At 39.0% G+C, this 27,374-nt stretch overlaps 1 protein-coding gene across 2 annotated transcripts; it reads left to right on the top strand.

Annotated features, from left to right (window-relative positions):
- Nucleotides 1-4,198: 4,198 nt before the first annotated feature.
- On the top strand, nt 4,199-26,176 carry SLC19A2 (solute carrier family 19 member 2). 2 transcript variants are annotated; one of them, XM_003258843.3, is made up of 6 exons: nt 4,199-4,629; nt 12,448-13,050; nt 19,933-20,155; nt 21,272-21,464; nt 21,862-22,003; nt 24,130-26,176. In XM_003258843.3, the coding sequence occupies exons 1-6, from the start codon at nt 4,426-4,428 to the stop codon at nt 24,256-24,258; spliced, it is 1,494 nt and encodes a 497-aa protein (XP_003258891.1). In that variant the 5' UTR covers nt 4,199-4,425; the 3' UTR covers nt 24,259-26,176. The 2 variants fall into 2 exon arrangements, with proteins under 2 accessions (XP_003258891.1, XP_030679863.1); XM_030824003.1 differs by having other exon boundaries at nt 4,235-4,629; nt 21,371-21,464; nt 24,130-26,160.
- Nucleotides 26,177-27,374: the final 1,198 nt, after the last annotated feature.

The following is a 27,374-nucleotide window of genomic DNA, read 5'->3' on the forward strand; positions in this document are numbered from 1 at the left end:
GGACAAAATCATTACTGATTGAGAACCACTGGTTTATACCTGTTAGATAAGCAAAAATTGTAAAGTTTGATTATAACTGTAATCAAGGATGCAGTGCAGAAAGAATGTTTTCATATATTGCTAGTAAAAATGTAAGTTATTAATGTGAAACAATTGAGCAATATCTATTAAAATTAAAAACACATATACTCTTTAAACCAGAAATACTACTCCTCGGAATGAATCCTTTTAAACTGAAATTTAAAATACATAAACATATATTGTACAAGGATGTTAACTGCAGCATTGTTGGCAGTGGCCAAAAACTAGAAACAGAATGAATAACCATAAGTAGGGGCTGAATAGCACACCCATGCAATAGGATATTATGTAGGCATTAGAAAGAATTAGAGGTATACCTTAACACATGGAATGTTCTTCATGAGTTATTCCTTAGTGAGACAACCAACAGCCAGAGTGTATAACATAGTTGTATAATACTGTGTAATCTTACTTTTTGCAAAACACATCCCTTCATGCTTTTTTATATTACTATATATAAAAAGTCTCTCAATATTCTATTTACCCCTACTGAATGGAACAACATATATTTGCAAATCATATCTGACAAAGGTCTAGTACCTAGAATTTATAAAGAACTCTTCTAACTCAACAACAAAAAGACAAACAACTGAATCAAAGAGGGGCAAAGGACTTGAATAGGCATTTCTCCAAAGAAGTTATATGATTGGCCAACAAATACATGAGAAGATGCTCAATATCAGTCATTAGAGAAGTACAAATCAAAACCACAATGAGATACCACTTCACGCCCACCAGGATGGCTACTATGAAAAGTAAAATAAGTGTTGGCAAGGATGTGGAGAAATTGGAACCTTTGTACATTACTTACGAGAATGTGAAATCATGCAGCCTGCGGAAAACAGTTTGGCAGTTTCTCAGATAAACACAGAATTACCAAATGACACAACAATTCTACTCCTAGGTATATACCCCAAAGAATAAAAATAAATATTCAAATCCACACTTGCATACAAATGTTCATAGCACAATTCACAATAGACAAAAGTAAAAATAATCCAAATGTCATCAATTGATGGATAAACAAAATGTTGTATATACACATATTACTTAGCCATAAAAGGGAACGAAGTACTGATACATGCCACAATGTGGATGAATCTTTAAAACATTAAACTAAGTGAAAGAAGCTAGACACAAAAGGTCACAAATTGTATGTAACCTCCAGAATAGACAAACCTATAGGCAGAAAGCATATTAGTGTTTGCCAGGGACTAAGGGGAGGAGGGAACAGGGAGTGACTGCTTAATGGGTATCAGTTTCCTGTAGGGTGGTGAAATGTCTTGGAATTAGACAGAAGTGATGTTTTCACAATACTATGAATGTAGTAATGCCACTGGTTAATTTTATGTTATGTGAATATTGCCTCTATTTAAAAAATATATTCTATTTACCTTTGTGTTAGATTCCTATTGCTGCACAACAAATGAACAAAAATTTAGCAGCTTTAAAATATTACATCAGCTTAGCTCACAGTTCTGTAGATCCAGGTGGGCTTGGGTGGATTCTCTGCTTACGGTTTCGCAGGCCAAAATTAAGACGCTGATCCGGCTGGGCTCTTCTCGAAAGAATCCCAGTTCTAAGCTCATTTAGGTTTTTAGCAGAATTCAGTTCCTTATGATTCTGGGACTGATATCCTGATTCTCTGCTGGCTGTCAGCCAGGAGCCAGTTTCAGTTGCTATAGGATGCCCACATTTCTTGGCATGTAGCCTCCTCCAACAGCAGCACGTCAAATTCTTCTCATCCTTCAAATCTCTCTGACTTCCTCTTCTGCTATTCGCAGAAGGAAAGTCTCTGCTTTTAAAGGGCTCTTGTGATTAGATTGGGCCCACCTGGAAAATCTCACATCTGTCATAAAATGTAACATAATAACAGGAGTATTGCCTCATCAAATTCATAGGTTCCACCTCACACTCAAATGGGTGGGGGTTATACAAGGGCAAGCGTCACTGGGGATCATTCTTAGAATTGTCTATCGCAATGACCTCTTAGACAAAAATAATAAGAAAACATCTACCCAATTCAAGGACAATTACTGTTTATACCCAGCCTCATTGCCTATGTGATTTATACCAAGGAAAAGTTACAGAAGCAGTGATTTACAGATTAACATGGTTCAGGTCCCCAAGCCTCAGGGAAGAGATGGAAAGCTGTTTTCGTTATTGTTGTTTTGTTTTTTGAGACGAGTACTTGCGAGTCTCGCTCTCCGCTCACTGCAACCTCTGCCTCCTGGGTTCAAGTAGTTCTCCTGCCTCTGCCTCCCAAGTAGCTGTATTTACAGGCGTGCATGCTACTATGCCCGGCTAATTTTTGCATTTTTAGTAGAGACGTGTTTTCACCATGTTGGCCAGTCTGGTCTGAGACTCCTGACCTCAAGTGATCCGCCCGCCTCGGCCTCCTAAAGTGCTGGGATTACAGGAGTGAGCCACCATGACCAGCCAGAAAGCTGTTTTTAATAAGTAGGCTTCTCTCTCTGAGGCCTCTCTGGCTTGCTCTCTCTTTCTTTCTTCTCTTCTACTAATGCACTGAATGTAAATACAAAGCAATTGTCAAGAAGACCACCTGTTTTCTCTCTGTCCTGATAAGAAGGGTTGGAGTTTAGGGGACTAGATAATTGAATAATATCGATTAGCAGTCCTCAAACATTTTGGTCTTAGGACCCTTGTTACTGAGATGCCCCAAAAATCTGTTGGGTTTTGTGGGTTATACCTATTGATAATTGCCATATGGTAATAAACCTGGAAAGTCTTACAAACACAAGAATGTACAAGCACGTATTCTCCCATCCTATAAAGTGATGATGTCATCAGACATTATATAGCCTCTGGAGTGGAAAAGGAAATAAAGGCAGCATGGTTATGAAAATAGTTTTGAACTCGTGGAACCTCTGAAAGGGTCCCAAGGATCCCCAGGGCTTCCTTGACCACACTTTGAGACTCATTGAGATATGTAAATACTGCCAATTGTATTTCTTCACAGATTAATCAACTCACAGATTTGGGTGCATTCATTTGTGCAGTCTTAGAAACAAATCTTTCCCTTTACTAGTATCTTATTCCACCTGGTAGACTCATTGCTGCTGATGATGCTTGAAAAAAAGTGTCATTTGCTACCACAGGAGGAAAACTGTGCTAGATGGATCATAACATACAGAAAAGCAAGATAGTTCCAAAATGTTTCCAAGAGCTTCTGGCGGGATCTATCATTCTACAAATACTGCACAGGAAAAATTGCTTTAAATGCTGCATCTTTGCAGTAGAAAGATTAGGACTGAGCCAGGCTGTGAGTCAGGCAGAAAAAGGCAGAGAGGGGGATGAAGAAAGCACTGGAGAGTCTTGTCATGCTCTGCCCTTGAAAACTATGCCAAGACTTTTTTTTGTTTTTCAATGAAGAAATCCATCATGTTTCGTGATTGCTGTAATGACTCAGGATCTTCCACCTTCCTTTTAACTATAAACCGTAGCGTAGTTAGGTGTTTGTTTTCTTTGTATCATGCTTGCAAAAAGTGACGAAATAAAGTTAAAACCCTTTAATTGGGACTCCATTACGGTTCCGCTGTTCAGTGACCAGCTTGTTCATTATTCTCACAATATTATCTACTTTCTTCATTTCAGTCTGTCTCTTAGATCCTGGGCTTCTGATGTCTTTCCATGGCGGATGAATACAATTTAAAACACGAAAGCTGCTGGAGGAAAGGTTTAACATTCCCCCTCCCCAAGGTGAAATCTTTGCCTGGCCTCAGTCACTAAGTCTCTCAGGAGCAGAACGTGAATGCACATTGAGAGACAGTGAATAAGAATGATAACCGGTGGTTGGGGAGAACAGCGCGTTTCTTCCAGGGGAGGACTAGGCCCATAGGACGCATTCCCGACAGATGAGCGGAGCCGATAGCAGGTGTGACACGAACGCTAGCTGGCCGCCTGACTAAAGAGAGCTCCGCCGCAAGCCGCCGCTTTTGGACTGGAGTTCCACATGTCCTCCGCGCTTGAGCCCTGGGACGTCAGAGGCCTGGCGTGCTGCCGCCGCCCCAGGTCACGTCGTGTGACCCACAACCAATGGGAGAGAAGCCAAGTATTCCCGGCGTCCGCTGTGATTGGTTCCCGGTGTGGAGGCGGTGGCAGAGGGTGGGCCTTAGGACGGGTCTCCCTAAAGCTGGGCGATCGGGCGGCGACCCTAGAGGGTAAAGCTGGGGGTCCTGTAGCTGGAGGCCGCGGCGAGTCCAGAACGTCCTGGCCTTAGAGGGAGGAGGCGTCACTCGCGGTTACAAGTGCCTGACCCTCACTCCAGTTGGCGGAGGAGGAAAAGGAAGGGGCCGGGCCGGGTCCCCTCCCCTCGCGCACCGGATGGATGTGCCCGGCCCGGTGTCTCGGCGGGCGGCGGCGGCGGCGGCCACTGTCCTCCTGCGGACGGCTCGGGTCCCTCGCGAGTGCTGGTTCTTGCCCACCGCGCTGCTCTGCGCCTACGGCTTCTTCGCCAGCCTCAGGCCGTCCGAGCCCTTCCTGACCCCGTACCTGCTGGGGCCGGACAAGAACCTGACCGAGCGGGAGGTACGCGCGGCGGACGCGGGGCGCGGGAAGGGCGGGCGATCGGCCTGCGGGTGGGCGGCGGAGGAAGAGAGGACTGAGAAAAGCGCTCGAGCCATTCTCGGCAGAGATTTCTGATTTTTCCAGTTGGAGGTCGGCTTGGTGCTCTTCTTTGTGTTCATGATTTTCTGTTTTCTTCGGCTATGTAGGGCGAGTCTCCTGCGAAGGGCTCAGAACACTCGTCCAGAGGCCCCGTGCCTTGTGCGTCAGGCAGTATGCTGATCGTGTTGTAATGTGGCTTAGCGTGACTGCCCAGACTGGTCCAGCAGTTCCTGCTGGGGGCGAGGGGGCAATATTTTGACAAAGAAATGAAAACAGCAAAGTGTACTTTGGACATGGCTTAGTAAATATTCATTGACTGAAAGTAGGCAACCACTGCTTTTCTGAAAGGATCTTCCCTCTACCTGCTTCACCTGCTTCCTGTCCATACCTTACTTTGTTTGCATTTGGCAGGATGGATGGGCTTAATCAAGTAAGGACAGGACAGAACATCTTAATTTGTCTTGATTTTTAATTGGGTGAGGTTGTGTCCAAGGATATCGTGCCCCTCTCTACCTTAAGACGAACCTCCAGGGATAAAGGTAGATGGCGTAACATAATTGACTCTTAATTATAGTTTTTCTTGTATTGTGAATTGTTGCTTCACAGATGTTAGTTTTGCTTCTCAGATACAAGGTGGTGTCTTTGAAGGCTTCTGCGATGTTCAGGGTAATTGAGAGCACGTAGTCCATCATCAAGAGTTTCTTGCAGATTGATTTTCCCTAGATGAGGGCTTACAAGTAAAGTACTTCAGAAGCGCATAGTATACTTTAGAAATGTGCTGACCTATTTAAGTGCATGGTCAAAACAAGCACTTGATTTTTGCAGAAGAAAGACAATATATAAACTGAGAAAGAAATTAAACCCAAAGTACTTCCACAAAACCGAGATAAAGTCAATTCAATACCCTCTTCCTGGAATACAACAAAGGATGAAAGCTGAGGTCTCATGTTCTTTTTCCTACTATCAGCCGAGGGGCCACTTGAGAGCTGTTTCTTTTTTCCTACACCTGTTCCTTCCACCCTGCCTCCTTGCCCCAGGTGCTGTAAAATACTCCTCCCATTTAAACCTTACTCTTCTCTATGTGGATAGTAGTCAGTCACTTCTTTTGAGTAGCAACTCAGTAACCCTGCATAACAGGTCAGAACAAGAGATGGCACTACCGGAATCATTTGCACACTGGCGGGATATAATTACTCATAGTTTGTTGTTTGCAGTTTGTTTGTTGCAGTGCTCCGTCATTTTAAAGGGCACTTGAGAGGGAATTAAGAATCAGTATTGACTTCTGTATTGAGGGTTTCACTTGAGAGTCTGACATTTGTTCACTTCTAGTAAGTATCACTGACTTTTTGCCTGGCCTTAAATTACCCTAGTGACCTGCCCGTTGTGGGATGGAGTGGCTGGGCCGTTGCTCAGTCTTGTGGATCAGTACATAAGCGACCGTAACAGTTATTCATAACCTATTTGAGTTTTAATACTGATTTAAAGCAATAATGTCAAAACGGCCAACTTTTGTGAACAGAATGATTTTACAAGAAAATTACTGCACCGATTTGAGAAAGTATGATTCTGGAGACCCAAAACAACCACTGAATCTGAGGTGTAGCCACTGAGGCAGAATTGATACTGCTGTGAACAGCTGACCATTAAAGTTTCATGTGAACTGCCATGTGATCTGCACAGTTTGTGCGCCTTTCCTGATAGTGAAACACAGGGAGAGAAACATGTTCCCAGTGTTAATATTTGAAAGCTGATCTGTTCTGTCATGTGCTCTGGGTAGAAGGTTGCTGTGTGATGTGCTACCAAGATCATGTGCTCTGTCCTATCAGAAAGCTTTTCAAGGTGAGTGAAGTATGTTCAGGGGGCACAGAAATAAAGCAGAGTTGCCAGGCGTAGTAACTATTTGCTGATTGGGTAACAAAAACATAAGTGTACTTCTCTTATTGCAAATTAGTTGAGGAAAAGGGTGGGATTTGAAGAGAAATCTAGTAGTCTGGGGAAGGAGTGTCTTCTCAGAGGACCACCAAATCATGGCTGATTCTCCTCTGCTTACCTTGTGGCAAACCCTACGTTTGTTGTATAACTAATAATTGAAATAAATAGAACAACTTATTACTTACTGAATGCTTGCTTTTTGCCATGGACAGTTAAATAAAAAATATTACATGATTTTTAAGCAAAGCTAATGCTAAGTCATATTCAGCGACATTTGTATTAAAGTTTGTGTTTGCTCTTAGAAGACTGCAGAAGGGCCAAGTTGGTTTGAATAGAGCTATTGTTAACTAAATCCTAAAATAAAAGGAGAGGAGAAAAAGATTTCTTCTCTCTACTCTCAAAGGTTTTTTTCTTAGATTTCAGGAAAAGCATTAACTTTAAAACAGATACCAGTTTATAAGTTTTAAGCAGGCTAAAATTTGACTGTATGTTAATAGTTGAAGGCCAGACTTTCAGTAAAACAGATCTTTATCTCTAAAAATTTTTATCCTTTCATCATTGTAGCATGTGTTTTGACAGACATTTACTACCTTTCTTAGATTTTTTAAAACATTCCACCTATTTTGCCTAATATTCAGAGCCTCACAAAGTTTGGTTTTTACCTCCTTGACAACCTTATATCCTACTCCAAACCTTCTTCCCCTTACCGCTTCCACATAACCAAGCTCCATTCATATTAATCTAATAGTCTTAAGTCCGGCATATCCACAGTCTGTCATCTGTTGACATGTACTCAAAGACTTATTCTCTTCTTGGAATAATCTTCCCATATATATCTGTTGATATCCTTGTTAGCCTTTAGGTTTCTCATCCTTCAAGGTCCATTTTGAAGAAACAACCCTGTATTTCCTATTTCCATTATAAATACTGCATATATTATATATTCCTCACTAGGTTCAATACTCCTGGAGAGCTGAGGATCTCAGTTTATTTATTTAGAGACAGTCTTGCTCTGTTGCCCAGGCTGGAGTGCAGTGGTGCGATCTCGGCTCACTGCAACGTCTACCTCCCAGGTTTAAGTGATTCTCATGCCTCAGTTTCCTGAGTAGCCAGGATTATAGGCTTGTGTCACTACACCCAGCTAATTTTTTATATTTTTAGTAGAGTCGGGGTTTTGCCATGTTGGCCAGGCTGGTTTTGAACCCCTGGCCTCAAGTGATCTGTCCAACTTGGCCTCCCAAAGTGCTAGGATTACAGGCATGAGCTACAGTGCCTAGCCTTATTTTATAATTTTTTTTTTTTTTTTTTTTTGAGATGGAGTTTCGCTCTTGTTGCCCAGGCTGGAGTGCAATGGCATGATCTCGGCTCACTGCAACCTCTGCCTCCCAGATTCAAGTGATTCTCCTTCCTCAGCCTGCCGAGTAGCTGGGACTACAGGCACGCGCCACCACGCCCGGCTAATTTTTTTTGTATTTTTAGTAGAGACGGGGTTTTGCCATGTTGGCCAGGCTGGTCTCGAACGCCTGACCTCAGGTAATCTACCCACCTCGGCTTCCCAAAGTGCTGGGATTACAGGCATGAGCCACTGTGCCTGGCCATTTTATTCTTTTTGTCACCTCCATGCTGGTTGAAAACAGTGTTGTGCAAATAACTGCCTATTAGTTGTTTAATTGAAACTTGATTCTAATTTAAAGTCTAAATCTAAATTAGAACTTAAAAATGAACATCTGTTTTCCCTTGACTTTGTAGCTCAAGAAAGCACAAGCATTGATCCAAAGAGTTGTGAAAGGCACCTTGGGCATAATAAAATCAATTCCCTTTGCTTACATGGCAGATGTTAACTGAAGTGAGAAGTTGGAGTATGGACAATTAATAAGGGTCTGTAATTGGTACATTTTTGCCTGTAGGATGTTTCCCTTCAAGATTCAAAATATCAAGGAAGCATTTTTTGCTGTCATTGGAAACACTGAAAGAGAAAAGGATCTGCTTTGGAGACCCATTAGTTAAGTGCTGGAGACTGTAGTCTTCATCTCTTCATGAATGCCCTGTAAAAGCACCTCAGTGCAGATTGGAAAAGCTACTGCAGGCATTAGAGTTAACCTTGGAAGATAGTAGATGATTAATAGCAGTTTTCTGACTGAAGAAACCAGGCATTTTAGTGTGGCGGATTCAGAATGTATGAATTCAGATCCTTCTTCTGCCAATCCTGTGATAACTTGGGACAATTCACTTAACCTTTCTTTAAGGCCAAGTTTCCTTGTTTGTAAAATAGAGATGATAGAAGCATTTACCTTAGGTTTGTGGTTTGGATTAAATAGAGAGAATTTAGATAAAGTGCTTAGCATGGTGTGTAACACAGCAGTAGAGGTTTGTTATTATGATGCTGATAATAGTGTGAGAGGGGCATTCATCCTGGGTTGATGTCTCTTAGAAGAGAAAATGCAGGTTTCTTATTTAGAATAAGTTAAAGAGAACCTGTGTGGTCTTCCCCCTCCCCTCTATTTGCCTTTCTTTTTGTTTTTAGTTGTTATTGCAAGGCTGGCAGTGTTACTCTGCTTCATCTCCATTATCTAAATTGTAGTTTTGTATTAGTAGAATTAGACTCATGAGTAAAGATACTTTAAATTGATAATTTAAAGGATGAAACTCAGACAATGAAAACTTAGCAGTTAATCATTTTGGGACAACTATTGTTAAAAGTTATGTAACATGTCTAAGCACAGACAATATTATTGGAGTGAAGAGGTCATCCAAAATCCCAAAACAAAGGAAGATGAACTATTGAAGGGAGCAGTAGAGGACATTTTTAAAGGAAAGGTTTGATGCTAGTACTTCCTGGTGCCATGTTGGGGAAATTGTGAAGGTGACAGTCAAACAGAGGAGGCGGTTTCAAATTTTAGAAAATGGACAGGCTGGGCACGGTGGTTCACAGCACTTTGGGAGGCCGAGGCAGGCAGATCATGAGGTCAGGAGTTTGAGACCAGCCTGGCCAACATATTGAAACCCTGTCTCTCCCAGAAATACAAAAAATTGGCCCGGCATGGTGGCAGGCACCTGTAATTCCAGCTACTCGGGAGGCTGAGGCAGGAGAATCGCTTGAACCCAGGAGACAGAGGTTGCAGTAAGCCGAGATCACACCATTGCACTCCAGCCTGGGTGACAAGAGTGAAACTCCGTCTCAAAAAAAAAAAAAAAAAAAGAAAGCTGACAGAGAATATCTGTAAAAGTATAGGCCAGAAAGGAATGACAAGTTGTTAATTAGAATACAACTGTGAAATCTCAAGATTACTCTTACCTGCTTTGGTTTTCTACTTAGAGTTATCTAATGCAGCTAAGGGCACTTTGTTCCTCATTAGCTAAAATTTCCACAGTTTTGAATAAGAATCATTTCTACAGTTCTTGATTATTCGTTTAGGCACATAGTCAGGTGCAACAAAGTTTCCTGATCAAGTAGAGCTTGCTAACTGATTTACCAACACAAATTAGACCAAAATTCATGAAGGTGAGGCCATTAAACAGATCGCTTTTGTCTGGAATGTATTTCAGAAAATGGGGATTATGTTTTACTTTTATAGCTGTGCTCTGCACTGGCAAGAGATTTTGCAACAATTGTTTATTGTTTCTCTAAAACCTTAGAATCTTAGCTTATATTAGACGAGTGAACTGAGATGTACAGGAAAGATAAAAAGAAAGTTACTATTGGTCTCAGAATGTAAAAGTCTGGGATTAGGTTGCTCCATCACAAAGTCTTCAGCCTTTTACCAAAACTACCTTGCAAAAAGCACTTAAAAGTTGAGGCCACTGACAAAAGGAAGGAAAAATCTCCTACAGTGATTGTTATTGGAAGAATGGGAATGATAGCTCAATTAATTTAGTTAATTCATACTGCCCCAGATGTCCTTGTCAGCTTGTCCTCTAGTCTTCAGACTTTGTGAATAAATCAGGTGGAGTAAGTAATTTACATGTTGTGTCTCCTTTAATTTTTGCAACAAACAACCCCCCTTTACTGATAATGGAGATTAAGGCTAAGGGGAACTAAAAGAATGTTGTCTATAATCACACAGCAAGTGATGGAACTGAAATTCCTGCTGGGGTCTTTCTGGTTTAAAGTTTATTTTAAAGATCATTTCTACTATATCCCAATTTTAAAATACACATTAAAAAGAAAACAGCAAAAACTTGTATTTTTTTTTCTATTTAAAAACAAGCAAAAAGAAGGACATAAAAGTTGCCTATAATCCTGCCATCTAGAGAGAGTTAATTCTGTCAAGACTGTAGGACCGATTGACCATCTTTATTTGTTCCTCTGCCCCCAAAGAAACAAAACTTAAAGTCAGAGAAGCTTAATGAAACAATAGGATAAAGGCTCCCTATCTTGTGTCTGGAAGTAAGAATTGACAGTGATTCAGTTTTTGAAGCATTTATTGAATAGTATTTTCCAAACAGTATGCTGGCTTTTAGACAGGTTATACAGGTGAATGTAGGGGTCTATCCTTAAAAAGCCTATAAGGCAGTTGTTCTCAACTCTGGCTCATTTAAAAATCTATTGGGAAGTTTTTAGAAAATATCTGTGGCTGGGCATTTTTTTTTTTTTTTTTTTAAGAGACAGAGTCTTGCTCTGTCATACAGGCTGGAGTGTAGTGGTGTGATCATAAGTCACTGCAGCCCCAAACTCCTGGGCTCAAGCAATTCTCCCACCTCAGCCTCCTGAGTAGCAGCCATAGGCACATGCCACCACGCTTGGCTAACAAATTTTTAAAAGCTTCTTAGGAGATGCAGCCATGGTGAAGAGCCAGTATTATGAATTAATTGGGGAAACTGATGCATATAGATCAGTATCAGGAGAGTTTGAGGCTAGGCAAGATGGCTCACATGTCTGTAATCCCAGCACTTTGGGAGGCTGAGGCTGGTGGATTGCTTTGAGCCCAGGAGTTTGAGCCCAGCCTGGGTAACATGGTGAAACCCTATCTCTACCAAAAAAAAAAATAAATAAAAATAAAAAAATAAAAAAAAATTAGCTGGGCGTGGTAGTATAGGCCTGTAGTCCCAGCTACTGGGGAGGCGGAGGTGGAAGAATCACCTGAGCCTCACCTGAGGCGGAGGTTGCAGTGAACCATGATTCTGCCACTGCACTCCAGCCTAGGTGACAGAGGGAGACCCTGTCTCAAAAAAAAACAAAAAAACAAAACCAAAAAAAAAACCAAAAGGGTTTGAATGTTGTAATACAAGTACTTTTGGCTTCCGCAAAGTCTTTCTGAATAAGGAAGTCTTTGAACTAGGTCTTGATTAATGGGAAGAATTTATTAGGAAAAAGATGATGGTGTTGGGGATAGGAAAGGATATTTCAGGCTGGGCGAGGTGGCTCACCCCTGTAATCCTAGCACTTTGGGAGGCTCTTCATTTGAGGTCAGGAGTTTGAGACCAACCTGGCCAACATGGTGAAATCCCACCTCTACTAAAAATACACAAATTAGCTGGGTGTGATGGTGGGTGCCTGTAATCTCAGCTATTCGGGAGGCTGAGGCAGGAGAATCACTTGAACCTGGGAGGCGGAGGTTGCAGTGAGTCAAGATCGTACCACTGCATTCCAGCCTGGGCGCAGAGCGAGACTCCATCTTAAACCAAAAAAAAAAGAGAAAAGATATTTTCAAACAATTATATGAACTGTTGTTGTCAAGGTTTCTTTGATTGATAAGGATGAGATCTTTGAGGTATTTGTAGGTTGTTTTTTAAGAATAAATTCTTTATGAGTATTCCGGGTCCTTTCATCACTAATGGTTTTTTTTTTTTTTTTTCTCTTTCTACCAGGTCTTCAATGAAATTTATCCAGTATGGACTTACTCTTACCTGGTGCTACTGTTTCCTGTGTTCCTTGCCACAGACTACCTCCGTTATAAACCTGTTGTTCTACTGCAGGGGCTCAGCCTTATTGTTACATGGTTTATGCTGCTCTATGCCCAGGGACTGTTGGCCATTCAATTTCTAGAATTTTTTTATGGCATCGCCACGGCCACTGAAATTGCCTATTACTCTTATATCTACAGTGTGGTAGACCTGGGCATGTACCAGAAAGTCACAAGTTACTGTCGAAGTGCCACTTTGGTAGGCTTTACAGTGGGCTCTGTCCTTGGGCAAATCCTTGTCTCGGTGGCAGGCTGGTCACTGTTCAGCCTGAATGTCATCTCTCTTACCTGTGTTTCAGTGGCTTTTGCTGTGGCCTGGTTTTTACCTATGCCACAGAAGAGCCTCTTCTTTCACCACATTCCTTCTACCTGCCAGAGAGTGAATGGCATCAAGGTGCAAAATGGTGGCATTGTTACTGACACCCCAGCTTCTAACCACCTTCCTGGCTGGGAGGACATTGAGTCAAAAATCCCTCTAAATATGGAGGAGCCTCCCGTGGAGGAACCGGTAAGCTCAGCCTTCAATATCTTGTAATTGCTACTATGGGGGCTGGACCAGTGGTGAAAAAAACAGCAAACTCCCTCTTGGTAGATCTTGTATTTATTTGGATTCATGTTTTATCCTGAGTTGGTTTATTGCTTTATTCATTCCTTCATTCATTCAAGCTATGGTTTATTTATATTAGGGATGGCGCATTTATTTCTTCCTGGAGTGCATGACCTCCAAAGTCAGACTGATACAGCATTATATTGTTCATGTCGGAGATGTCTTGGATTGCAAGGGATATGTCTTCATCTTTTGAGTGTTTGGCATATAAATAAAGCACTCAGAAAATTTTTGCTAAATGAGAAGATGAAATGATTCTAATAAATGATTAAATATCTACTTCTAGTTTCTGAATTGAAGCCCAAATTATTATTATTATTATTGAGATGGAGTCTTGCTCTGTTGCCGAGGCTGGAGAACAGTGGTGCGATCTCAATCCTCTACAACCTCTGCCCCCAGAGTTCAAGCAGTTCTCCTGCCTCAGCCTCTCCCTAGTAGCTGGGATTACGGGCGCTCGCCACCACGCCCAGCTAATTTTTCTATTTTAGTAGAGACGGGGTTTCATCATGTGGGCCAGGCTGGTCTCGAACTCCTGACCTCAAGCAGTCCACCCGCCTCAGCCTACCAAAGTGCTGGGATTACAGGCGTTAGCCACCGCACCCAGTCATGAAGCCCACAGTATTTAAGGGTAAGAAGTTATTTTCGTCTTCTGTGCTAGAAGGGATATCTGTTCTTTATTTTTCAAATGACAATTTGCTGAAGTGAAGTAGTAATGAATAATACAGATGAAGAGATCACAAGAGGACAGTTTGAGGTGGTGATGGAATAAATATTAAAAGTGTGTTATGAAGCTGTCTCTTGGAAGAGAGAGGTATGACATTAAAATAATTTATCCATCTGTTCTGTCTAGCCAGGAAGATGAATACCTTTCCCTAGACACCCACCCTTTTTTTTTTTTTTTTTTTTTTTTAATATACAAGTTGTTTTTTCTTTCTATTAGGTTATAAGCTGTGAGGAACAAAGTTAATTCCAGCCACACTGTAGTCTTAGTTTTCCTGGGACATGTTTGGAAATAAGCCTATTAACATTCCAGCTTTGTAGGTGGCCTCAGTCGGACTGAGCTCCATAAGCTTTGTAGGCTGGCTGATAATAAAGAACCATTATGAATAAAGTCTTTCATTCTCTACTGAGAGTTAACTGAATTGTTTAAATGTGGCATCTAATGTCCTCATTGAAAATTACTCTCTTTTCTCTATCCCCATTCTTCAGCTCTCAAATTACTACTTGAAATTTAGGTTATCATCCCAAAAAGCCTGGGTAGACTTGTAGAGCCTGGGCAACCCTCATCATGAAACTCACCTTGATTACCAGGGCACCTGTGAGCAGTTTTTGTCAGAATGACCAAGGATTAAGTGGCAATGAAATGCTGATTTTTTCATAGTTTGTTAGGTGATATTGGAGAGTCAACAGAGGGCTGATGGGGGAGGAAAGGACGTGTATAATTATTTCATAGATTTTACGAAGTGGAAAAAAAATAAAGACCCTTCTTTATCTGTTTTGAATGTGTTACAGTGGCTTTAGCTAAAATTAACAGATATACATATAATATGTGTATTTATATTTTAGATAGTAACATATTGACTATAGTTCTAAAGATTTTCATAGACAGTTTCAAACTTTTTTTAATATAAATAAGAAACATAGGAAACACATTTTACATAGAAAACCTGTACATACATAGGTATGTATATATTTTATATATAACAGAAACAAGTTTTACAACAGTATTTTATTCTGATACATTCTTTTATTTTTTTTAAATTCAGTTCACTGTCCTCTAAATCAATTTTATTACCAACTTATGGGTGGTGACCTATAGTTTTAAAAACTCTGTTCTAGATTAACTTGAAATACTTGTTTATAGATACACAGTGTGTCAGTATTTTATATACTGAAGAATTGTAGAATTTTAGAGTTAGAAATGACTCTAATCACAAGTCATAGAAAAATCAGAGCATTTTAAAAAGAGATTAGATTTCATCAAGACTGTCCTTTTAGAGATAAGGATTAGGATCAGAGATTAGCAACTTATGCAGAATTGTACAAATATACTCTTGAACATAATTTTAAAGTGTATATGAGATCCAGTTCTCTCTAAACCTTTCTCCGTGAAGTCTTTTAACTAGGGTAACAGTGTCAGAACCATCAGGTCAGTTACACTGTTTTCAGAATTAGGATTCAAGTCAGTTCCCTGATATCCTAGGGTCTGCTACTGATACCATACCAGATGGGCAGTTCTGCTTGGTATTGGCACTGACTGGCCCTAAAATGCTGCCGTTTTTCTTTGGCAAGCTTGAAGGAAATTCAGAATATGGATATTAGGGATCACAGAGCTATTTTAAGTTAACAAGACCTATAATTAAACCATAAATTATAATTGTGGTAATTATTGAAGAGTAGGTAGGTAGGTGGTTTTATCTTGATTTTTATAGAAAGAGAAAATGAAGTAGGAGGAGTCTAAGTGATAGCTCACTCTACAAGTTACCTTAGAGTATTTGTGAGTTATTTTTAAAGAGAGTCTATTGCACTGGGGCAAAGGGTGCTGACCTTGCAGAAAGAAGAACCAAAGCTGGTGACTTTCTTTCACAAGCAGAGCTGGATTCATTATGTAGTTGGCTGATTGGTGAACCTGATTTATTTTGAGTTCTTCATCTATTAGAAATGACATAAATTAAACCACTTCTTTAGCATAGGTTCTGACATGTAATTAATACCTAGTAAATGATTCTTTTAATATAGCCATGCTTTTATTTGTAGTTTGATATCTTTTACTACTAGTAAGTGTTCTTTCTGTGTCTGCATGTCTAAGGTCTATAAACAATGACAGCAGTGAAATTAATGCTTCTACTTTGGTATTAAATAATGTCATTTCTAGCAGCAGGGTGTAGTGAGTTTTGAAGAAAATGAAGTCCAAACCCTAGTTCTAATACTTGGGCAAGTTACTTGATTCTGTGAGATTTAGTTTCCTTATGTACATATCTACCTTATAGGGTTATTTTGAGTATTTAAAGCTTTCAAATGAGTTTACATAGTAGGTTTCTAATAAATGGTAATTGCTGTTATTACTATTATCATTATCATTACACATGAATAATCCGGAACAGCTTTGTACTTTTATGGTAGATAGTCATGTATTTGTGAGGTTGTAAATAGGGCAATCTTTCCTTTTCTCTTTGAATTAATCACCCCTAGTCGTCTTCATCATCATCATCATCATTATTATCACACCTCCCATTTATTTTGACCTGGGTTTCAGATACTGTGCTAAGAACTTTAGAGTCAGTATATTATTTGATTCTTGTTAAAACTCAATAATGTAGATATTTGCTCATTTTACAGAAGAGTAAACTAAATTTAGTTAACTGACTTGCGCAAAGGCACATAGGAAGTGGCACTTTAAAAATTTCCAACTCAGGCCGAGCACGGTGACTCATACCTATAATCCCAGCACTTTGGGTGGGCAAGGCTGGCAGATCACTTGAGGTCAGGAGTTCGAGACGAGCCTTGCCAACATAGTGAAATACCACGTCTGCTAAAAAAAAAAATACAAAACTAGCTGGGCGTGGTGGTACATGCCTGTAATCCCAGCTACTTGGGAGGCTGAGGCAGGAGAGTTGCTTTAACCCAGGAGGCAGAGGTTGCAGTGAGCTGAGATAGTGCCACTGTACTCTAGCCTGGGCAACAGAGACTCTGTCTCAAAAAAAAAAAAAAAAATTTCCACCCATATCTAGTTGACTCCAAAAACCACCACTACAGTAGGGACTTCCATTCCCTGATAGAGGGAGGTAATTGTTAAAGATTTTTAAATTTATAAAACAGCGTCAAAATCTTATGTTCAAATGAAATCCGAAACTAGATGCCTGTTATGATAAGTAAATAAAAATTGAGCTTTTCTGATTGAAACAGGAATGCAGGTCTGATAATTTTATGTACTTGAGCCTGTTATTCATCCCACATGAAACTCTTAAAGCTCCATGGAACACAGTGAAGGCCACTTATTAAATTAGAGCTTGCATGATTAACTATGAGCAGCTCGGAGTTTTGATGTAATAGAAATAAACCTTTGTTTGTAGATGTAATTAACAAGAAACATAAAAGGTAATATGTCAAATGCTTCTTTATAAAGTGTGATTAATATAAGCGTAACATTTGAAGCCTAGAAAACAGCATGGAAGGAAGCCTGCAGATTATAGCAAGAGATGCCGATTTTATAAACAGGACCTGCCATCTTTTCTTTTTGGCATGGCCAGATAATAGATTGAGTAGTTATTAACTTCTGTGTGCAGAATTCATTATTATGTAATAGATCTAAAGTTCTCAAATGCATTATACTGGGCATTATTTTATGTATGCCATGACTTTTTAAGCTATGCAATAAAAATAACATTAATTGAGCACCTCTATAATAAATACATGCATTATCTAGTTTAACTCTGTATAATCTCTTGGGGATAGGTTTTATTGTTATCATTTTCATTTTCCAGATGAGAAAACTAAGAGTTTCTTATCAGTTTATGGTAGGATTTCTAATAGAAACTTGTGAATCCTTTTAATAGTTCCATTCTTCCAGGAATATACTTTCTTCTCTTATAATCCTTCCAGCATCCTTGAAAGTTTTAGATATCACAGTTGTTTTCCAAGTTGTATTGGTTAAGCAACTGAAGCTAAATAGCAAAATTCTGATGTAGTTCGATAAAACTGGTGGATCTGGAATAAAGACTTATGAAAATATGCTTGGTACCGTTCACTCACTCTTAGCAAATTCACGTTATATATGATTAACAATTGTCTTGTGATTTGTTTAAATTCACAAGGTTTGCTCTCATATACAGTGCCAATAAGTCAATCTTGTAACAGCAGTATTTTGTACTTCTAGGTGGTTATCATATGCAAATTCATCAAGTAGAATTTTCAAGTGTCAGTAATTCTTTCTCTGAGTTATCTTGGTTAACCTCAGTACTCCTCCCTGAATTTTGGAAAGGGGCTGTAGTAATGGTACTTGAAGGATATCCCCCTCTGGGCTAAACAGCACAAAGAAGGAAGCACCACACTGGGGTTGCTTTGGGGACAGTATGAGAAGGTAAAAGAACGATGAAACTCGGATTCTCAGTCCAGTGAGGTTTTCTAGCCTCTGAGGGAGAAAATGGCCTTTATTTAACTAATGTTGATGGTCACCGTTACTGTATATAAGAGGAGAAAATATTTGTATTAATTTTATAAAAATGATATATATGGTGTGTGTGTGTGTGTGTATATATATATATATATATATATATATATATACACACACACACATTTTTTTTTGTTTTTTGAGACAGAATCTCTCTCTGTCGCCCAGGCTGGAGTGCAGTGGCGTGATCACGGCTCACTGCAGCCTTGATCTTCTAGGTTCAAGTGATCCTCCCACCTCAGTCTCGTGAGTAGCACGGACTACATGTGTACACCACCACACCCAGCTAATTAAATTGTGTGTGTGTGTGTGTGTGTATGTATGTGTGTCTGTGTATGTGTGTGTGGAGATGGGACCTTACTATGTTGCCCAGCTTGATCTTGAACTTCTGGGTTCAAGCAGTTCTCCTGCCACGGCCTTCTGAAGTGTGATGATTCCAGGTGTGAGCCACTATGCCTGGCATCTACCTATTTTTTTAATTAAATGTTACAGAAAGCTATATAAAAAATAAAAAATCACCTAACTACTACCACCCAAAGATTAGTGAACTTCTTTTCAAACATCTCTTTTCATATATACATATGTACGTATACATTTTATAGTAAATGAAATTGTGATCTACATGTAGTCTTGTAACTTGCTGTTATTTTACTCAATGGTATATCATACTCATCTTTCCATGGCTCTCATTTTGCCTTTCCATGTTAGCCACAAAAGTAAAATTTTCTGTGTTCTTTTTTTGGTAGAGATAGGATCTCACTTTCTTGCCCAGGCTGGTCTCGAACTCCTGGGCTCAAGCAATCCTTCTGTCTTGGCCTCCTAAAGCGCTGAGATTATAGACGTGAGCCACTACACCCGGCCTTCCATGTTCTGAGCAAGGCCCAGGGATTACAGTAACCTTTGGTGGATTAGTCCTTTCATACAGTTGAAATCAGAGATATCTCACAGAGTGTCTGACATCTCATATTCAGTTCTTGGGATAGTGCCTAGTTCAGTAATGTCTTGCTTCACTCAATTATAAGCCCAGTAGCTTTATTTATTACTTTATTATAGTACTATTTCTCATTGTTTAAATATTAAGTAATATAAAAAGTTTAAGGAAGAAAATTTAAATCACTAAGAACCCACCACCTAGAGAGAACTGCTAATATTTTGGTCTACTTCTTTCCAATTCTTCTATCTTAACTGTTGGATCAATCTGTCAATTATAAGGATAGGAGGCCTTAACTGAATAGTGATTTATTAGGTTTGCTAGTCTGTTGCTTATTATTATTCTTGTTATGTTGTTTGCCAGTCTATGGGAGATGTAGATTATAGACTCCCATTGGCTGAAGCCTGCAGTCTCTTTTCATCATCATCATTTTGTAAACAGTACATCTTTTGCTGGGTTGATTACATACAGCTGTGTTAATGCTATAGCGCATTTAAAGCAAAAATCCTATGAGAACATATTTTTCGCCAGAGGAGATAAATGTAATTGTTAATAAGTTTATGAAGTAAGCAGTTAGTTTTCACAAGAAAAAAGTCTGTTAGGTGAGTAATTGGGCCTGTAAATTGCTTTCTATATAATTGCCTTCATCAGAGTTTCAGCATTGTTCCCTTTTGCTATGTAGGAACCCAAGCCAGACCGTCTCCTTGTATTGAAAGTACTATGGAATGATTTCCTGATGTGCTACTCCTCTCGCCCTCTTCTCTGCTGGTCTGTGTGGTGGGCCCTCTCTACCTGTGGCTATTTTCAAGTTGTGAACTACACACAGGGCCTGTGGGAGAAAGTGATGCCTTCTCGCTATGCTGCTATCTATAATGGTGGTGTGGAGGCCGTTTCAACCTTACTGGGTAAGCAATGCAGGATAATAGAGGGTGGTGGTGGGGAAGGGATTCCTCTGGTAGTTAAGCCAGCCATAATCAGATTTACTCACCCCTCCCAAATTTGAAATAGCCTCAAAAAATGATTTACTTATTTTGAGCTCGATTTTATAATTTAGGAGGACAACTTAGAAGTACTCAAGTGGAGCAGGACTATGACTAACAAACTGGAATTTTTTTATAAGCTTTGGGGAAACCTAATATAACAATTTTCAAGATTGTTTATCCAAGTTTCCATTATCTCTGTATTTACTGGGTAGTTTTGTCACTTGATGTGAAATTTTGAATAGCAATATACAATAGTTTATAACAATAGTATCTAATATTTGTTGGATGTTAAATGTGCTGTTCTAAGGACATTATATACATTAACTCAATCCTCACAAAATTCCTGAGATGGGTAGAATTTATCCCCATTTTGCAATGGAAACTTGGGACTGGTAGGTTAATAACTTGCTCAAGGTCATATAGATGGTAAGTAGTAAAGTCAAGATTTGAACTAGGCAGGATGGCTTCAGAGCCTGTGTATTTGACCATCTTACTCTATTGTTCATTTCTAATTTGTTGACCTACCTCCTGAGGTTGTTGGATGGTGTTATATGATTTCTGTAAACACTTATTATCTGTCTTGGTCCTCAGAAAACACTTCATAGATTTTAGCTATCCTTATCATCATCACTGTTTTACCAAAAGGCAGAGAAGCCCCTTTGCCATGTTCTAGGCTGCTCCTTGGTTTGAAGGAGAGATGACTCATCCTGCCATGATGCCAAATTAGAAGCTGTGGTTCTTTTTGACTCTTGCCTCTGCTTCAGCTGCAGCATTTTTTTTTTCCTTAGCAATGTCCCTGTGTCTTTGTCCTGCATTTTCATCTCATTGCCACCTCTCCTAATTCAGTCGGTCATCTCAGTGGCTCCATTTTATTGATTCCATCAAGTTCAGAAATTTTTCAAGGCCCTCCATAATCTTGAGCTATCCTATTTATAAGTTTGCATATTTTAAAATTTAATAATCTAAGCTGAGTTTTTAATTTATTGCAATAGCATTTGTGTAGCAAAATAACTGGATTTTTTTTTGTTCGTTCTGTAGGTGCTGTTGCTGTGTTTGCAGTTGGTTATATAAAAATATCCTGGTCAACTTGGGGAGAAATGACATTATCTCTCTTTTCTCTCCTGATTGCTGCTGCAGTGTATATCATGGACACTGTGGGTAACATTTGGGTGTGCTATGCATCCTATGTTGTCTTCAGAATCATCTACATGTTACTCATCACGATAGCAACGTATGTATTTTGGCTCATAGAAGCCTTAGGAAAAACTGTAACAGGATAAATTTTTTGGTTTCTTTACAAACCAAAATATTAAAGTTTCTAGTTAAATGAGGCAAATGGGAGGAAGCATTGTATTATAGGTGCGTTATCAGTTTTTCTCCTGAGGAAGCATTTAGGCAGTTTTGTTTATTCCCATGTTTGTATGTTCCTACTGTTTTCAGATGTTTGCATGAGATTTATATCACTTAGTTGTAAAATGTTTTCATTTGGTTGGAAAGGCAATTGGCAGTAGAAAGAAGGACTCTGCATGTTTAAAGATAAATATTTACTTTTATTTAGAATAAATATTATAAGTACTCCGGAAGTAATTCTTATTTATTCACTCTTTTATTTTATTTTATTTTTTAAGTTTTCAAATTGCTGCAAACCTCAGCATGGAACGCTATGCCCTAGTATTTGGTGTAAATACCTTCATTGCCCTGGCACTGCAGACGCTGCTCACTCTAATTGTGGTAGATGCCAGTGGCCTTGGATTAGAAATTACCACTCAGGTAAGATCTCTCCTTTGGCATTGAAGGTAGTATGTGTGACTTGATCAGGGTGACAGAAGTATATGTATGCTTAATGAAAACAAATTCAAACAATAGGGAGCAGATGTAAAGTAAAAGCATACCCTCCTTCCTTCATTCAACATCTTCTCCCCTATCCTTAGTTCTTTTCTCCTTGGAGGGTGTTGGGATTGTCAGGTCTTAGAACATTCCTGAGTGTAACTCATCAGCCCAGTGGGGCTGTTTCAGCTGAGAGGTAATATTGATTCCTTACGGGCCAAGACCACCTGCTTCCTCATCCATTATTTCCCTCTATACTTAAATCTACGCTTGGAATACTGTATCCCATGTTTGAGATTCCCTGCTTCATCTCACAACTCTTTAAGTCTCCTCCCTTCTTTATTTAAAACACCCCTCACCCAAATACCACGGTAATGCCTTGCTGTTGATGAACAGCATTATGATTTGTAACATATGACCTAGTGAGAAACTTGCACCAACACCCAACAACAATGTGAATACTTTTTACGTTCAGGAATTGTATAGTTGTATATGCCTTCATGCACTGTGAGTTTTAAGTACATCTTGTTTTGTACTTTGGCAAAATGGGCAACTGAATCAATCAAGAAGTACTTACTCCCACCCCCATCCCAACCCAAATGATTTCTTCCCAACATATTAGCCGTAATTAACTTTGTTTTTACTAAAGCGATCTAAGAGAGAAATAGTAATAATAGACAATGTGCATTGAGTGCCTCTATGTGTCAAGTGCTTTATATAGGATTTGCAGGGTTGCTGTATTAGACATGAAGAAGATGAGTCTGAGAGATGTTAAGTGACTTGTCCATACCGTCACTAACAGTGTTCCAGAGCTTGGAGTTAAACCAACATCTAACCCCAAAACTTATTTCAGGTCGGAAAGTAGGAGAGAAACTTAAGTGCTTGCCATCCTCCCTGTATAAGGGATAGTTCCCAGGACTATTACGGTTGAGGGAAACATGGCTGTCATTGGAAGTGGAAATTTGTCAGCAGATTCTTATAGAAATGGTGGATTTAAACACGTGGAATAATAAGATTTTATGGATGGTGCTGAAACCCTAACTGCCATGATTGATTAATGGCTTCCTGCAGAAGTGTAGCCAACATTGAAAGAAACTGGCTCAGCGATTTAAGGCCATACTCTCATTGTACTTTTGAACCAGTTTGTAAGTATTTAATATGTTATTTTAAGATGATGATGATGATGTTAATAAACCATATAGTCACATTAAAATTTGGCTTAGGGCATCATCCTCTGCAAACTAACACAGGAACAGAAAACCAAACACTGCATGTTCTCACTCATAAGTCGGTGTTGAACAATGAGAAGACATGGACATGGGGAGGGGAACAACACACATTGGGGCCTGTCGGGGGGTGGGGGGCAAGGGGAGGGAGAGCATTAGGACAAATACCTAATGCATGCGGGACTTAAAACCTAGATGATGGGTTGATAGGTGCAGCAAACCACCACGGCACACGTATACCTACATAACAAATCTGCGCGTTCTGCACATGTACCCCAGAACTTAAAAAAAAAATTGTCTTAGGGAAGAATTCTTATATTAAGTAATCCCATAATGGAATATAGTTGACCTGCTGCTGCCCTCTTCTGGGGAAAAATAGAGAAGTTCTTGATCTTCAGAATTTGGCCTATTTGTACCCACCTATCAGCTTGAAGGCAGAGACCAGGACTGAATTATAACAATAACAGCAACGACAATAAAAGTAATACTAATAGCATTAGCATTGTGCTAATAAGCATTTATGATCTCACTGATTGGTACCAACAATGCTGTAAAGTGAGAACTATTATGAGTTCCATTTTGTAAGTGAAGAAGGGCTCAGAGATGAAGTATCTCAATCAAGTTCACGCAGCTTGTAAGGGATGACGTCAGGATTCACACTCAGGCAGTCAGGCTTTATTTAGTACCACCATGCTGTGATGCTGCTTTGCGTCTTCAGGGTCTGGCACATGGTGTAAGTATGCAATATTTTTTGAGGCTTTATGGACAAATTCTGAATATACTTTATTATAGAGTAATCCTTTTGTCATTGATAATTCAATAAACTGCTTTTCCCCCTTCTAGTTTTTGATCTATGCCAGTTATTTTGCACTCATCGCTGTGGTTTTCCTGGCCAGTGGTGCAGTCAGTGTTATGAAGAAATGTAGAAAGCTGGAAGATCCAGAATCAAGTTCTCAAGTAACCACTTCATAATACACTGCTGAAGGGCTTCTTCTTATAGCAAGAACTCTGCACAGCAACTGCCTGGATGTATTTGATTTTTTAAAGTGTAGACATATATTTATGAATGTGCATTTCTTGACTTCACAACAGCCACTTCACTTATACCTTGTGTTCCGGGAATAACATTCAGAGGAGCCAGAAGTAAAGTTTATTTCATGGATTATTTATGAGAGCTAATTTAAAGATGACTTTTTTTCTGATTCAAAAGTGAACTTGATTTTAAAAACCAGTCAAGAGCAATCAAAGCAGCACATGGTGTTGTATACTTTATTAGCAAGTGAGTTTGGTGTTTTATAGGTCGCATATGTCTATCTCCTTAGCCAGATGCTTGGCCTGGTGGGACCAGGGCTTCACAGAGGCCACAAAATGTTGCAAGTCATGATGGATGGAAATATGTTCTAACAGCATCTGCCTTTATTCAATTTAATTCTTATTTCTGTGTTACTCATGTGCATTGGTCTTTCTACATAGTTATTCTATCACTGGCAATATTCTGGTTTAATGTTCTGTATTTTAAGGTGTATGTATCATTTCTAATTTTAAGTTATTTTAAAAAAATTCATCATATGAATGTTCTTGGTTCCCATTGTGACGATTATGTATTTGTGTAAAATTTTAGATGTACGTTTTTGCATTATTCATATGCTTCCCAGAGAAGCTCATTTAGTTAGAAAATAAGGCAAGTTTTGAAGCCTGCTAAATGAAGAGACTTAAGAAAGCTTAAGGTAGGCTTGCTTGTCTTTAAATCTTCAATATGAAGGACTATTAATTCCAAGATTAAAAGTTCATATATGGGCTAAAGATGTAACTAGGCCATTTGTATTTGCATTCCCTTTTATTTCCAAAATAAAATGAAAAATCTTTTTTTAATAATTTCATCCCTATTTGTAGTTTTTATATTAATTTGTTTTTCTTATCCAAGTAAAGATGTCAATAGGAATTGCATTAGTCCAAGGCCTTTTTCATAAACTGAGCCTCTTTTCAGTTATTTCAATGGGACAGGAACTAGGATAGACATGATTCCTGCATTTTTTACCTTAAATCTGCCTTTGTTTCTAAAGGTAGGTCATCTTGAATATTTGCTTAAAATTGCTAGTGATTTCATTACCAAGTTACTTGAAAAAATGTTCTATATGCATTTAATTCTGAAATCAGTCTACCAAGGGGCTGCTAGTATATGTCAGACATGAAAACTATTTTAAAGCTGACTTTGTTGCCTTATCTTGAAAAGAATCTAGATAGGTGCTTTTAACTGGAGTATTAACTTTTTTAGAATGACACAGCTGAACAGTGTTAATAACAGTGTGTCAAGATTGCAAAGTTGACATACTCATTTGGTTTAAGCAGGAATCCTAGAAGCAAATGGATGGGGATAAGAATAGGTCATTTTCTATTCACCATCCTTTACTATTAAGGGAAAGGAAAAGAACACTAGCTAAGGAAGGGAAAGGGAAGTAATATCATAAAAGTAGCAACCTCCATTTTATATTCTGTCTGTTTTTTTTTTTTTTGCTTTGTTTTGTTTGTGCTAATTTGGGAATTGTGTACTCCGAAACAAGTAGAAAAGTGCTGTTTGAGGGATTTTATTAAATCTTTTTTTAATGGAATGTGGTACAAATTGTTCACGTTACCAAAGCAATATTTCCCTAGAATTTAATTCAAAGTTTGTGGCATACAACCTGAGCCTTTTCTTTTATATATAAGACAAGAATATGTTCACATCTTGGTATGTGGCCATATTTGTAGAATGCTGAACCCAATGTGCAAGTTGTACTGTATGCAGTTTTGCAAATAAGTGAAAATAATTTGTACTTTTTATTCAATTCTGTATAGATTATAAAATTATTTTTATTAAAAAAATATTTTACAGTATATTTTCTCTTTTTAATCAAAATTGTTTTAAATTTATCTTCTATTTCAGTAGGAGCTTTAGATTATATCTTTAAATATTTTAATAATTTATCCTAGGACAAATTTCATATTAAGTCTTCCCCTGGTCTAACTTGCCTAGTTAACCTTTTGTTATCTTGTTAATTATTCCATTGCTTTGTGATTTTTACCTTTGACTCTTCCCCCTTATTTCAGATTTTCCCCCCCTTTTTTTGGCACCCCATTGCACTGTTTTTTGTTTTGTTTTGTTTTGTTTTCATGTTGGCACTGCTCTTATGTCTTTTTAAAGCATTCTTCCTTAAAAAAAAAAAGACTCTCTCTTTGATGTTAACTGAATTTTTAAAATAAAGGAAATTAAAGCAAGAGCAGAAAATACCAACTTGTTCTGAAACTTCATAGCCTCTTTGTTCCACCTCAAATTATTCTAATACCCAGGGAGGAATCTTCTTGCCATGAGTTGAGAATCATTTGTCCATTATATCCCAGAAACCTAATCAGTATTTTCTTACAGTATCCAAATGAGTACCATGTTTTAATATACCATTTCAAAATCTACTTAAGGCACTGATTTCGCTGCTTATCACCAAAGTCCTGGAAATCTTTCATGCAAAAAAAATTTTTTTTTTTTGAGACAGAGTCTTGCACTGTTGCCCAGGCTGGAGTGCAGTGGCAATCTCGGCTCACTGCAAGCTCCGCCTCCTGGGTTCATGCCATTCTCCTGCCTCAGCCTCCTGAGTAGCTGGGACTACAGGCGCCTGCCACCATGCCCAGCTAATGTTTTGTACTTTTAGTAGAGATGGGGTTTCACGGTGTTAGCCAGGATGATCTCGATCTCCTGACCTCGTGATCCGCCCGCATCGGCCTCCCAAAGTGCTGGGATTACAGGCGTGAGTCACTGCGCCAGGCCAAAAATTTTTTTAAAATATAGTTTTATAGCCCTATAGTTTCATTGCCTGTGTCTTATTACCTTTCAGATTGGAAGCCTTCAGAGCAGGGATCATGTCTTATTTTTGCCTTTTGTTGCAAAACAGATTCTGGTGTCATGTGAACATTTAATTATATAAATGGTATGTGATGGACTCAGCCACCTGCCAATACAATGGTTAAATGCTCATCTTTTTAAATTTTTATTTTAAAGAGGGTTCCTAGGCTGGAGTGCAGTGGCACAACCACAGCTCACTACAGCCTTGAACTCG

This window comes from Nomascus leucogenys, chromosome 12 (assembly GCF_006542625.1).
Source record: "Nomascus leucogenys isolate Asia chromosome 12, Asia_NLE_v1, whole genome shotgun sequence".
Classification (NCBI taxonomy): Eukaryota; Metazoa; Chordata; class Mammalia; order Primates; family Hylobatidae; genus Nomascus; species Nomascus leucogenys.

Excerpts from the sequence above, each read along its gene's own strand:
- SLC19A2 (XM_003258843.3), top strand. The coding sequence starts at position 4,426 with ATGGATGTGCCCGGCCCGGTGTCTCGGCGGGCGGCGGCGGCGGCGGCC. Across the intron at positions 4,630-12,447 it reads AGAACCTGACCGAGCGGGAG|GTCTTCAATGAAATTTATCC; the intron begins GTACGCGCGGCG and ends TCTTTCTACCAG. Across the intron at positions 20,156-21,271 it reads GGCCGTTTCAACCTTACTGG|GTGCTGTTGCTGTGTTTGCA; the intron begins GTAAGCAATGCA and ends TTCGTTCTGTAG.